We start from the raw sequence: 14,401 nt of genomic DNA on the forward strand, positions 1-14,401 counted from the left end.
GTTTGCACCCCCGGCCGCACCGAGGCAGCGCTTCAGGATCATAGCGACAGGGCTCCAGGAGGTGGTTGTGGATTCGGAAGTACCTCAGATTTTAAATTTAAAAAAACACTGGTTTGTGTCCCCATCTCTTGTTCTTGTGCCCGTACAATATCTTAGAACGTAACTTGGAAATTGCCAGAGGTGTCCGAGCCTGGCCGTGCTAGGAGGGCTGGCTGTGCTTGGCAGCGGGTGTCAGCAGTGTGTGCAGTCAAAACTACAGGGAGCTGGGGAGGACAGGCTGTCTTAGCACAGTCCTGGTTTCTGGGGTGGCCTGGCAAACAGTTTATCCTGGACTGTGTTTTCACTGAAATGCATTTCATGAAAGGTCCTGCTGCAGCCATTGGCAGCAGCTTAAACTTCTCCATTGCACTCCATACTGATGTGTCCAATGACATCAAATATAAAGAATATACCCGCCATAAGAAGGTATTTCTAGTACATATCTGTGTGTCAGAGAGGGTAAACGAAACGCACAAGTGGTTAAATCCAATGGTTTTTATTTTTAAGTCCTGTCACTTGCAGGTCATAAAGACATAGGTTTTGTCTTAGTCTGTACAGTAGGAGCAGCGTCGGTACAGTGTCACTTAAGCGCAGGGTTACTCGAAGTCTGTAGCAGACGTTTTGTAGTGGGTGAGCATTACTTGCAGGTGTAACTTCTCGTGGAGTTGTCATAAAATCTGCATATTTGTGCTGGAGGGGAGTGGGAAGTCTGTATGCTGCGCTCCAAAAAAATCCGGCTTGCTTCTCTGTTGTATTATGATCTGGTTTTAGGCAATATGGTATTTTGGGTGACCACTGTGGTACAACTTTGACATACGCAAGTACAAAAGCTAACAAAAAGTGGACAGAATGTAAAGTTGGTGATTGACCAGTTGAAGTTGGCGATTTAAGTAAGTGTTGATGGTGAATAGACTGAAAGAAGCAGTTCTCTGTGTGGGTTGAACTAGCAGGGCTGAGATAGAAAATAAAATACCCAGAGAAGGAAGATCAGCCAGAATTTACAAAAAAGACACCACGGAGCCTTTGTACTCATAATTTTTTCACTGCTTGTCTTGAGGAGCAGTTTTGGAAGGCTGTGGAGACAGGCACATCAAAGACATGAAATTGAGATGAGCCATTGATGCAATACTCTCCAAAATGCCTGAATGCTTTTTAGGCTGATGGTCATCGTATTTCAAATGAGCATATGCCATATCTGAAATTAAGGTGGAAGAAGGTCACATTCTTGGGAAAACTGCCGTTCTACTGTAACGGCAAGATGAGTTTACAGGAAATGTGCAATCTTTTACTGTGGAAAAGACAGCTTAATGAAAAGATATTGTAAATTATTCTGTGGAGAAGAAGATTTTCATCTTTAAGTGCTGCATTTTGTTAATCTCTGAAAAATGAAAAATGTACTGGGGAAGCAAGAGTTAGGCGCTAGCGATGAGTAAGGACGCCAGACACAACTGCGTTAGCAACAAAATTTGTAGTCATTAGACTTGTGGGGTTTTTTTAAACTTAAAATTGTTCGGGTTCAAATCCCATGAAGGAGTTCATTAACTGTGTGTGGAAGGAGGTTACATACAGAAATATGATTCAGTGGGGTTTATTTTTTTATTATTATTTTTTTTTAATTTAGCTTACTCATCTTTTCTCCTTGGGCTTGCAGGGTGTAAAGAAACAAAAATACCCGTACCTGGTTCTTGTGTGGCACTTTAAGAAATGCATTTGTATTGCCTACCTTTGCAGAGCCTTATTTTTACCTGCTGCCCATCTGTCTCCTCTTTGTCACCCCAGGATCTCTCTGTCTTAGTCCAGCTGGTCTTCGCATTGGGTCGAATTGGTCAGGTAGGTTGCCAGTGCTGGAGCACTGCGTTGCCAGCCAACAGCAATGTTTCAGCGGCTCTTTTTGAACGTGACGTTAATATCCAGCCTGTACCTAGTTTATGCAACTCCCATTAATTTTGAGTGTTGTTTTTTCAAATCAATTTGTGGGTTTAGGTTTCTGTATAAAGAGTTATTGCAGCAGACTCAGGAATTTTCTGTCCTTGTGTTGTAAGGGCAGATGATTCCAAAGCGTGCTCTGGTACCAGGGGCTGTTGCAGTCTCCAAATGCCGATTGATCTGGGTCACTGTCATTTGAAAAATTCCAATATAAAGCTTAAAAATCCATTAACTGAATTTCAGAACTGCGACTTGGGAGAACAATGAGTGGATATGTGGAATGTACTCAGCAGTGAAGCTGTGGAAGTATGAGTTGGCGTGGTGGTTTCTGTATCTGGCTGTATTGTGGCTGTGAGCAAGCTGGTGGGCGAGTTCAGAAGCTGTGCAGAGTTTGCATGAATTCTTAGTTAAAGGCATGAGTAGGAAAAAAAGGTAGGCATGGCCTCTCTGAGGGGGTGGCTGGGTGTGAGCAGAGTCTTTATGTGCTGAAGGATTTGTGCAGCCACAGAGAGGAGCGTTACCTGTTTTTTAGTTTTGCATGGGAGCTGTTTGGCTGATTGGTTTTGAGTGGGACACTTGTAAATTAGAGTGATGTGGCTTCCCTTTAGTTATTTGGCAACTGGCTTATCCGTCTGGCTCAAAAGTGATGAAGCTTTTTTCGCTTCAGCAGGGAGAGGTCGAAAGACGTGAGGGGGATGCAGAAACACGTGGAAGCGTTATGGGTGTCGCGAGTCCCATCTGCCTTTCTTGTGCAAGTACAGCAAAAATAAAAAGTTTTGTGGAAAAAAAATCAGTCTGTGGAACCAGTAAAATTTTGTGGCAGTTTGATTCCTGAGATCTTGCCTCAGCTGCCAGGTTGCTTGTAGCTCTCAGGGCAGTGAGGTCTGGGGTGGCTGTGAGAATTCCTACAGAATTGCCTTATATGTACAGGTTTATCTGATCCTTCTGTGTGCCCTTGGAGCAAATCCTGTCTTGTACAAAACACAGAAGTCTTCCTGCGTGTATCTGACATCTTGTGGTATGTTCCTGAGCCTGAGAACGGGAGGCTTCCTCAGGAAAAGGCCGCCATAGGACAAAGTGTGTTTTGGCCCAAAGTGGTGTTGCTTTGCACCCCAGAGAAATTAAATAAATAAGCTGGGTTAGCTCTTGGATTTTCTCTTCTGTAACAAATTGTCCAGAAGCCTGCACACTTTTTTAGCACTTTTTGTCCTGACAGTTGCCCTAATGTAGATACAATTCTGTTGCCTTAGTTTAATTTATTTGGTTTGTGAGCGTAGTGTAAATTTTGATGGCATAAGAGTACCAGAATAAACCATGCTTGCACTAGTAAGTTTGACATAAGTTGTAGCGTATATCCACAAACCTTTTATAGGATAGATTTGGTCCAAGTATTCCTGGTATCCTCAGCAGTAGCAGCAGATGTTCTCATCCCAGCAGATCTGTCACTGGCTGGCATGAGCTGCTCCTGGCCAGCTGAAACTTGCAACTCCTCATACGCAGCTTGCTCACTGCCTGCTTGCTGTATTGCAGGAAGCACCTGGGAACTACCCTAACAAAGAGAGTGTTTAGGCTCAGGTTCTTGGAAGAACTTAATGTTGTTATGCAGGGATTGTGCTGCAGTATTAGAAATTAAATTAAGACGTTTTTGTTTTCTCAGCAGATTTTGTCTTTGGTTTTCATGTGTCTACGTGAACAGATGACAGATGCGAGTATGTACTCTATACTGTTCCCCAGGGCTTTTCTAACTTAGTAATAGACCAGTAACCGTATTTTCATCTTTTTTTTCAAATGAGCATAATGTGGCTAAAAAAAAAAAAAGTAAAATTAAGTTCACATTATTTTCCATTTACTTGTAAATTCTGTGCTGCTTGTAAATTGGTCTTGATCAGAAATAGCCTGAGAGGATTTGCATCTTCTCACTTGTGCTGTTCAACCTTCTGACATCCCTGAAACACTGCAGACCTCGTAGGACCCTCACACAGCCACAAAACTGTAACCTCTGCTGGTGCTGAAATAAACTTCTGCGGAGATGTGGGCCGTGTGCCCCATCACTGAACTCCTGTCCTCTCCTGTGTGCGCTGGTGCTTGGAGTGTTTGGAGTAGTCGTGAAGGCAGTGAGAAGGCAGCCTGCTGAGATGTGGTCCTTGTGTGTCAGTGAGCATCCCCAGGTGCTGGTGTGAAAAGTGGGACGGGGCGTCCGTTCTGCAGCGCACGGAGCAGGTGCGAGTTGGCAGCTTTAGTTACTCTTGTTAGACAACAAATATGGTAGAGCAAGGCGAGGTGGAAGCCAACACATGCCAGTAGGTTCTACTGCCTATTTCCCGGTACCTGTTTATTTTTTATTGACGTTTATGGAGACTTTTTACAGTGCCTTAAAGCTTTTTCTACTTGGGACTAGCAGCGAAGTCACGAATACGAACCACTGCTGAAGCTGGGAAACGTTTGGTTGTCTGTCAAGTTCTGGTTTAGCCAAATCACACTGTGCTCGTGCCAGGTCTTGTTCCCTCTTCACTGGGTGTGCAGGGCAGTGCTGTGGTAACTGCCCTATCAAGGAGGGATCTCAAGAGGGAGTTCATCTCCAAAGTTTCTTCTGAGAAGTTTGTTTCTGACAGTCTCCTGGGAACTTTATGGGCTGCCCTGGCAGTACGAAGTCAGAAGGAATCGGGCCAGAATTTGCTTCCAAACTTGTAAAAACTTTTTGAAATTGGGCATAGTTTTATTTTGGTTTTTTGTTTTTTTTTTTTTTTAAATGAAATTAAAATGGCACCAGTGATGTTTTAGTGAGAAGCAATAAATGAAAATATTTTCCTTGTCCAGACACTTCCTACCAGCATAACTCAGAAGAAATGCATAAATGTGTGTTGTGTTTGGGTTAGTAGTTGAGGAGCATCAGTGATAAAGGTATGTTAAAAGCTTATGGTTTAAAAAGGGATTTAAAAATTACTATACCAGGGTTGAATGGGGAGTTGTTTATTATACTCCTGCTCCAACAAGCCCCTAAAGATGGCCTGAAGGGAAGAAGCTATAAAGTTCTTACCCAGCTCAAAATAGTAAGAAAATACAGTTGGGCGGCTCCTACACATTAGGCAAGGGGAGAACTGAGAGCATCTTGTTTACGCAGGAGAACTCGGGGTGAAATTTCTCGTCCTTTCTTTGTATCCGAAGACGCGCAGCTCATCTGCGTGCCTGGTGTGGGAGGCGGGTTGGGGTGGACGGGGGTGTGGCAGGATGGAGCTGCTTGGGATGGCTGGGTAATTTATACTCTGTAGGTTGCCTTTACACCTGCATTAATTGCCTTGTTTAGCAAAACCTTTATTAAAATAACCTTTTTTATTAGTAATTTTTCTTGCACGCTCTAAAACGTATTTTGCGGCTGGTGCAAGGCTGTTCTGAAGGTGCTCCTGCGTCTGGAGAAAGGCTGGAGTTGAGTCTAGACTTCTTGACTTGTGTTTTTGGGTTTTTCTCTTTTTCTTTGAACATGTTTTGTTTGCATTGATGACAGCCGCTGTTACAAAAGGAACTTCCTCCTCCTGTGGACTGACAGAGATGACAAGTAACTAATGGTTTTAAAGAACTTGTTTCCTTCACTCTCTGTTCAGAGCCCTCATGTCTTGTACACAGCTTTCTCTCTGGTACTGAGTACCAGTGCAGCGTTACCTATATACAGGGGAGTTTCCAGCCTCCTATTTGTCTCCTGTATTATATCTATGCCACTGCTTAATACTTCCAAGAAAACAAACCAACCAACAAATCTCTCTTACAGACAGCTCCAAAATTGCTTGTTGCCCATCAGGAAAATATGTTCTCTAATACTGCATAGTTAGTGGCAGGTTTATGTCCTGCAGCACGTTGGTTTACATTTCCTGAAAGACACTAAGCTGCCTAGGACAGCTCTTGTTGTTTAAGGATGTGGTTAGTGCTCCGAATTGCAGACTCTTGGCTCTTCCTTCTTGTACTGGTGAAATCTGCAGTTCCGGTTCCCTTTTCCTCTCGGCTGTCATCACTTGCTGTGACAGCCTTGCAGACCTCTGTTTTCCAGCTCCTGGTGTGTCTGGAGTTCTGCTGCCTCCCTCAGCTGGATTCCCAAAGAAACACAGCACTTGTCTCATCTTCCAGCTGTCCACGATACTACTCCTGCACTTGAGGTTTTGTCCATTCCACTTCATACGTACCAGTCACTATTAAAATCTTTCTCTGATGCTTGTTTCTCCCTTGTGCTCTAAGGATAAGTGAGGTACACAAACCTGATTAAACTGAGTTTTCTCAGCGGGTTCATCGATGTTTCCCCAATGTGATTTTAGTAAGTCACAGGAATGTTTGGATTATTAGAGACACACTACACAGCGTTGCATTTCTTAAATATTTAATGGTAAGTTTAACAGCAAGTGTACGGTATTGTACTTGTTCCTTCTAAAAAAGCATTTTTAACAAGTTTAAAAGCAGAGAGAATTGGAAAGGGGACGTATCTTTCAAGTAAGATACAGTTAATTTCTTGGTTTAAAACTATTCCAGTAATGTTTTCCTTTGCTTTTCTGAGGAAGTCCTAGTTTCAACTTGCTATCTCATAGATGTAACAATTCTGTGTACTGGAAAGCTAAATTTTTAATTGATACAGACTAGAAATCTCATGATCCGCCTGTTTAGTGAGTGAACTTGTCATGTCTGGCACAAAAATGGTATAAATATGATACAGATTTAGTTACTGAAGGAGATGTTTTGGTGAGTGTTCCACGTGAGCTAACCTGCTGCCTGCAGAGAAACAGGGATTAGATTTTTTTTTTCCCCACCTCTTAAAAACCAAGAAAGAACAAACCCCAAATACACCTTTTGACATCCAGTGGCACTTATTTCTGATACAAGCAGGTAGGCAACAGATCTGTGCCTCATGTGAGAAGGGCTGCTCAGCCTGCTGAGCTGGTCTGCTCGGCTGCGTGCATGGATGAGGCCGAGGTGCATGGCATGCCTCACAGCCACCTCATCTGCATTGCTTGGGATCGACTCGTGGGTCAGCTCAGCTGGTACAGTTGGTTGTTTTCCAAGTTGGCTAAAAAAACCCAAGTCAAATGAAATGTCAGCTCCTTACTGCTGCTGAGAAGCTCTGGGAGTCCATTCTTGGGGACTGTGTTTGTCAGGTGTGTGTTCTCTATACTTAGGGTGAACTCGCATGTTTAGGCAGGATGTGCTGGTTGAGGGTAGATTTCCAGTTTAGATTATGGTCCGGCTTTGGATGAGCTCAGTGGAATCAGAGTAACTTCAGATTTTCGTGGTAAACAGGCTCTTTGCTGAGCAAAGCCCCTGAGCCCTGTGTGCACCCCCTGTGCCGCTGCTGAAGGATTTGCTTTGTTCTTTCTTATGGGCTGGAGGGGGACACCGCGTTTGTTTGCCAAACTTAAACTTTCCAAGGGATGAAAAAAATAAGTTATTCCTAGTTGTTGTTCCTCTTAAACCAAGCAAAGCAACTTGTGCAGGTTTTTGTGCTGAGCTGTTAGGTGGACGACTTTGCCTTGAGACCTGCAGTTGCAGTAACAGATAATCTGACGAGGAGAGACATACGAGAGGCACAGCCAAAATCCTCTCAGAGCTGGCACCTTTTGCAGGGTGTGGTGAAGACTGACTTTTAATGTGCGCTGCTAAAGGCCAGGGTGCGACCTCAAAGACAACCTGATTTGGTTGTAAAATATCTTTTTGGAGGATGGCGGTGGGTGGAGTGAACTGCTGCATCATGGATTTGTCTGACCTGTTTAATGATGTAATTGTTAAGGTTTTTTGCATGCAGAAAGATCAGCTTTCATGGGAGAAAGTGATGCAGGGATAAACGCAGACAGATGACAAAAACTTTACTGTTTAAATGGCCAGTGCTAAGTAGGACTTAATTAGATTTAACACGGAAAGCCTGTACTTGAAAGACTGAAACCTATGATCAGAAGGAGACTAAATTGACCTTATGTACGCATCAAAAGCAGAATTTTTAAGTTTTCTCCTTACTGATGCAAAATCTGAAAGTGCTTGCTTGTCATTTTTGGACTGAGTCACCCCTGTGAGCATGGTTTAGGTTTGGTGCATGTCTTTGCTGGAAACATTTGTTGGAGGCACAACTTCATTTTAAAGTGCTAATGCTCTCTGGAGAAAGCCAAAACACTGGTGCACGTAAAAGATATATGATGAAAACCCCATTTTATTACTCCTTGGTTTGGAACGATGACTTTGCTACGTTAATACTAAGGTTTGCTAGGGTGGCAGTATTGGCAGAGCTTGTGTAGACTGGCTCTTATGGTTCATCTGGGGCAAAATCATTAATTTGGAAAGCCAGGTCCTTTCAAAAAGAGAAGTGTTCCCTCTCGGCTCCTGTGGTTTTGTTCCTGACACCCTGCTACACAGCACAAGTAGGTCAGCAAACTGCTGCGTTTGCAGTGCGCCGACGTTGGAGCAGGTAAAAGTTGTGTGTGGCAAAGCATCAAAACCAACGCGTCTGTCTTTTATTTCCCAGTTTTTTCCATTGTTGTTCACTGTAAGTATCGTAAACCTGCTTGAGGTGAATGTGGTCCCAGGTATTCTCATTTACAAAGGTGCAGTCTTTGCAGACAGATGTTTTCTTTACCTGTTTAGGTACCAATGTGCCAGCACTTCAAGGATTAAAGCACTCCAAGACTTATAGCGTCGTTCTCTTCATAACTTATGTCACCGTTGTGGAAATAACAGGGGTTATCTTTTCATAATAGTTCTCAAATAAGGCAGAGGTTTTTAAAGATAAAAGTGTAGCCGCAGAACTATGTCTGACTCAGCAAATCAAGCTTTATTGGTGGTGGCTGAGTTATTTGGTTTTGTTTTCATTTTGTTTGTTGTTTTGGTTGGTTGGGTTTTAAAAATTATTATTCCTTCTCTTGTAAACTGTCAACTGTGACATGTACAGAAATTAAGTTTTCAGACACATGGAATGTGTCCCAACGTGCTTCCCATGCATCTTAACTGTCCCACGACAGTGCTCTCACAGGGACCTGGCTGTGAGGCTGAAACTATTTGTTTTGCTCTTTTGAAATGAGAGGCAAATTGGAATATCCATCTTACACTTAAGACTGCCCATAGTTCATGTTAACAAGAACTATGGGCAGTCTTAAATGTACCTTTTTTCATTATTTTAATCTAGTTTATGCTATTAGATGTGAATTGTGACTCCTAGCAATAGCAACATTTATTCTTAAGCCCTTGTTTTCAGTTTAACAGTTTACCTTCCTTATATTGTTGCTTCTCTATACAGAAGAGGTATTGGGATTTTTTTCCTCGTTCTGCCTTATGTGGTGATGTTTGAGATGACTCACTAGGAGTGTGTTCCTTAAGTGATGTGGAAGAGCAGATTCTAGGTTTGTCACACACACACACACAAATCAAAACACAGCATAAACCCAGTAGTCCTTATGCCAGTCACTCAAGGTGTAGTATGTGCGGAGCAGTGTCTCCGACCAGGTCCAGGAGTTTGGGGTGGATGTTCTACATTTATATAACACTATTTGTGTTACTAGAAGCAATTTCCACTTACATTGATGAGCAGCTTAATTAAAAAATGGAAAACATTGTTTAAAAAATGTATGGAGTCAAGCTGCTCAAAATTAAATTACTTAAGACAACTGGAGGAAGAAGGTGCCTTGTTTTGTTTCCCACAGCTCTGTATGCGTCTCAGCTGCGTGGGTTTTTCTGGTTGACTGTGGGGTTTTTATTTCCTTCAAAGTCTTGATGTTCTGGTCCTTAATCTGAATTAAGGAAGACTGAGGCAGCCTTTTCTGCTGTGGTTTGGCAACTTAGAGTGCTTTTAAAGTAACTGGAAATGTTCGGTAGGAAGCTGTCACGTGGATGTGTTGGAAGCAGCCGCGCTGCAGCTGGGCACATCTCTGCACCTTGGCTTGCTGATTGCCACTTCCAGCTTTCTGCCACACAAATCATGGGCTGAATAAAGCGCCATGAGGAAGAACATGATGGAAAGTAAACATCCTCCTTCCTGGGATACTGACAGATTGGAAAAACCTCTGCTTAAGCATAGCTGGAAACGTTTTTTCTAAAGCTAAAGTTGATAGAGGACCAGGGTTAAGTGTTTCACAACATGCTGTTGGCTCTGCCTTTCTGAACTGGGGACAAACACAGTTCTCTGTCCGTGGTGTGTGTCACGCCAAGGATGCTCAGAGCTCAGTTTGCAAGCGAGGTGCGGGCGCAGGAACAGCTGGTGCAGGTGATGCAAGAGAGGGCATGGCACCTTACCCTCCGCTTACATCCCGCCTACGGTTTTCTCCTCCTTCAGCTTGCTTTCCACATTAGACTTGCAGTTTTCTGTCTTAAACTTTTCTAGACCCAAACTTGATTATAGTGTGTCTTCGCATCATGTTTTTACCTCTCCTCTTCCCAGCAGCCAGTATTCACCCTGCGGTACTTGATGTGAGCAACAGGAAGCACCTCCAGCTGCCATTTGGGAACGGTTCATGTGTCATAGCTCAGAAATCTGTGTACCAAAATAAATAACCTAATAGTTTATTAAATTAGTGTGACAGGTGATAGGAATAAAGCTTAGTCTGAACTGAGATGTATTTGCATAAGGTAAGTATTGTATTTGCCTGCTTCCATATATCTAACTTTGAAATCAATTGATTAGTTCTCAGGGTTACTTTTCTGCTGCGAGTTTGTGTTTTGGGCTTGCATCAGTTGTTGATTGATTTATTCTCAGTTTAACAACTGTTGATGCTTGAAGAAGTGTGCAGTAATTAGAACATCTAGCCTGATAAGACCCAAAAACTCTGAACAACACTTTCTTGTTACTAGGAGGTGTCAGCGTAAAGTCCGTGCAAGAGGTGATTTAGCTTGGGTGTGTACAGGTGATGCTGAGATGGAAGTCAGTGATAAATAGCACTAGTCCTTTCCCTAATCCTGCCGTTAGTGCTGACATGCAACATGCTTATTATATGCCTTGTGTCTGTTTTAAAACCAGCAGTGCGTTGAACTGTCCTGGTTCTGTATAGATGCCGCTCTGTGTTTGACCGTACCACCTACCCATAGGTACCTGGTACGTCTGAGATCCAGCTACTGTCTCGTTTCTGGTGGAGGGAGCCAGATGATGCAAACCTCAATACATTTTATGTTAATTTAACAGAAAACACAATTCAGTTCCAGGAAACAAGATGCAGCTTTCCTTACAAATGAGGAAACCCAAACCTTGAGTGTAGTTGGCACAATTAAAATTGAGATAGTTTGGGTAGGCCTTGATACTGGGTTAGAGTTGAAAACACGTGTTACTCTGTACGTGTGCTCTTACTTTCATGTGGCGTTTCAGGCATGAAAAGTGTGCATTCCACGTGGGCAGGGGTGGTGCGAGTTGAGATGTGCATTGTACAGGATTGCTTGAGCTGAATGTTCATTTTAGAAATGTTAGGGGGATAAGTTGCAACTGTATGTCTGCTATTGCAGCACATATGTTACTGGAATAACTTTTCTAATTGCCTTCTGAGTCTTAGTAAAGAAACAGTTTCCTAATCCATATTATGTTGTTGTTGTTCTTATTTGTGTTATCACCTGTGCTGTACAAACAGAGCCAGGCAGCTTAGCTTCAGATGCTGTGGGTATGCATCAGAGCAGCGTTACCTCTGTGCTCTGCTCACTGGCCGTGGGTCTCTTGCAGCCTAGAAAAGCAATGTGGAAATAAGACCACGAATATGATTAACCTCATGGCTAAAGTTACCATCCTTATTCACACTTAAAAATAGCTCCTTATAGGCTAGGATTTTAGTTGTTGTGAGTTATATCTTATTTTACGAGAAACGAATTTATTCTGATATGAGTAAGTGAAGCAGAACCTGTGCTTAGCTAAGTCCTGTTTGCTTGGTGTGAGTATGAATAGCAGGAGACTGCAACAAACGGGACACTTTCAGCTTAGCAAAGCCACAGCTTTTCACATTAAGAAACTAATTCTGTCTAAGAGTATATTCAAATAAATATAAAAACATTTTAAAAGGCTTTTATTTAAATGTGCTACGATACAGATACCTATATACACACACACAGAGGCAGTGAAACTAGTTTTCTGTTCTGTATGTAGTGTATTCTTGATTGCCTAAGGCACAGAGACAAGACGTTCAAAATTACATTTTATTAGCTCTTGTCTCTGTTTTCCTTGGACTGGTGGGCACTGCTCCCTTTTCAACACTTAAAGCTGGCTTTCCTGGAAAAAGCGTTTGCACGAAGAGATGATAGAAGGCAAACCTTTCTGCTGTATTATGATGATTTCCTCATCTTTTTTACCCAGTTCAAAGGCACATCAAACCCTTCCTGATATTTCTGAAGAAATTGCTCATCAGTGAAGCATTCAGTGATGTAGGTGAATGTTAAAGCTCAGCTGAGCAGAGCATGGGCCGTTTCCCACAACTGTGAGTGCACAGTTTGGTTACAGCCAGGCATAGCATTAGGCTGATAATGCAATCCAAATATTTGTGCTGCTAGTGTATATTCTGATCACATCTGCTCACTGTGATTATTTTTTTCTTGGTAAAGTGCTCTTTGTTTTGTTTTGGTTTTTTTTTCACCTTTATCAAACGAGAGTCTCATGATTCATCTGTCAGCAGAGCTGCTGTTCTGTTTGAAGCTCTGAGTGAAGATTTTGAATGCTTGTGATGAATGAGCTGGGAAAAAATTACTCTGGCTTTTTGATGCCACGGGTAGTTTGCAATGCTAATGTATTTGTTCAGTTTGGAGATGTGATGAGCAGTATTAGAGCCCACACATGCATCCTTTTCATGCTAATTCAAGAGAGACAATTTTCAAATCATATTGTAAGGGTTCAACATCTCTCTTAGAGATGAAGTGATCCATAGCTAGCATTTGTTTCTTCAGAAAACAAAGAGCAAGCCATGTCCAGGACGAGACCTTTTTTTCTTTTTCTCCCTTTCTCCTCTCTTAGAACAAAATTGAATTACAATCCTCCAAAGGATGATGGCTCAACGTACAAGATTGAACTTGAAGGAATATCTGTTGACATCATGAAAGAGATACTAGATTACATCTTCAGTGGGCAGGTATGGTATTAAAGAAAACTAGACAGAAACTAATTCGTTTGGCAAAATAATCTGGGTTTTAACAGTGCTGTCCTGAAAGATAAACTTATCAAGGTTTAAAGCTCTGTGATAAAACCTGTGCAAGGTGGTATGTCACACTGGGGGTGTGCGTGTCAAGTAGAGGCAACAGCCTCTGCAGGAGCTGGCTCTGCTCTGCTCACGCCAGACGGGAGAGCTCTGAGTCATACCAAATGTTTTTATTAACATTTGTGGCTACCTTCAGTAACCTACTTTAAAACATGCACTCTTTGACAGCTGTGAAAGAGATTGAACATAACACTGAACATACCAGTACATCAGACATCCTCCCTATTGACCCTCCTGCCTCGCTTTCTGATCTCTTGTTGCTGAGGGTGCCCCCTTCGGATCCTCCTGCCAGTAGCCTTAGCGGAAATTAAAGTTGGTGTGTCCAGTTTATTCAGAACCAGACTGAGGTTGCTGAATTTGTTTAATATTCAGCAGAAAAAGAAAAGGCAGATGTGGCTTGAAATGATCTTCTGGACATGCGTTTTAAAAAATGATTTACTTATTGCTGTAAAATTCATTGGTGGTTCCTTCAGACACAAAATTCTGCTTGACACCTTCTGTCAGGAAGGTTTCCTTTCCATCCCTGTTTTAATTTATAAACGTGTGGTAGTCATATCAATTTCTCATGACTTTTGCATTGGCATTAATACTCCTTTTTTTGGCCATTGAGAATGAGTGTAATGAATGCGGACGTGTCGTGAAACAAATGGGTGATAGTAGCTGTAACTTCTACATTCATTCTTGCAGATCAGGCTAAATGAAGAAACTATCCAAGATGTGGTACAGGCAGCTGATCTCCTGCTGCTTACAGACTTAAAAACTCTCTGCTGTGAGTTTTTAGAAGGTTGCATAGCTGCTGAGAACTGTATTGGTATTCGGGACTTTGCACTGCATTATTGTTTGCATCATGTTCACTACCTTGCCTCAGAGTATCTGGAAACTCACTTTCGAGATGTCAGCAGCACAGAGGAATTCTTGGAACTGACTCCTCAAAAACTGAAAGAAGTGCTGTCGATGGAAAAGCTTAACGTTGGAAACGAAAGATACGTCTTTGAAGCGGTGATTAGGTGGATTTCTCATGATTCAGAATCGAGAAAGGTCAGGACATCCAGATGCTTGTATTTTGAATGGGACCCAAATTGGTGTGTTTATTCTGATCGGTGGGAACTTAAAATAGATACGTATCTTTCGGGGCTAAATTTGCACTTATAGAGCTAATGGAATTTTGCCTAAAATGCAGACAGTGGGATTGCAGGAGAAGGGTGAAAGCTGTGTTGATATGTCATCTGCTGTCTTTATTATTTAAAAGGCATTAAGGAAAGAGT

General features: G+C 42.3%; 1 protein-coding gene across 1 annotated transcript in view; it reads left to right on the top strand.

Moving 5' to 3' along the window:
- Window positions 1-12,895: 12,895 nt before the first annotated feature.
- GAN (gigaxonin) overlaps window positions 12,896-14,401 on the top strand; it is a gene marked incomplete at its 5' end in the record, with an annotated part of 13,720 nt that continues 12,214 nt past the window's right edge. Inside the window, 2 exons of the mRNA XM_010184461.1 lie at window positions 12,896-13,010; window positions 13,824-14,174. Of these exons, the coding sequence (XP_010182763.1) occupies window positions 12,896-13,010; window positions 13,824-14,174 (466 nt within the window). The remainder of the gene's footprint in view (window positions 13,011-13,823; window positions 14,175-14,401) is intronic.

The sequence above is a fragment of the Mesitornis unicolor genome, unplaced genomic scaffold (genome assembly GCF_000695765.1).
Source record: "Mesitornis unicolor isolate BGI_N332 unplaced genomic scaffold, ASM69576v1 scaffold50945, whole genome shotgun sequence".
Lineage (NCBI taxonomy): Eukaryota > Metazoa > Chordata > Aves > Mesitornithiformes > Mesitornithidae > Mesitornis > Mesitornis unicolor.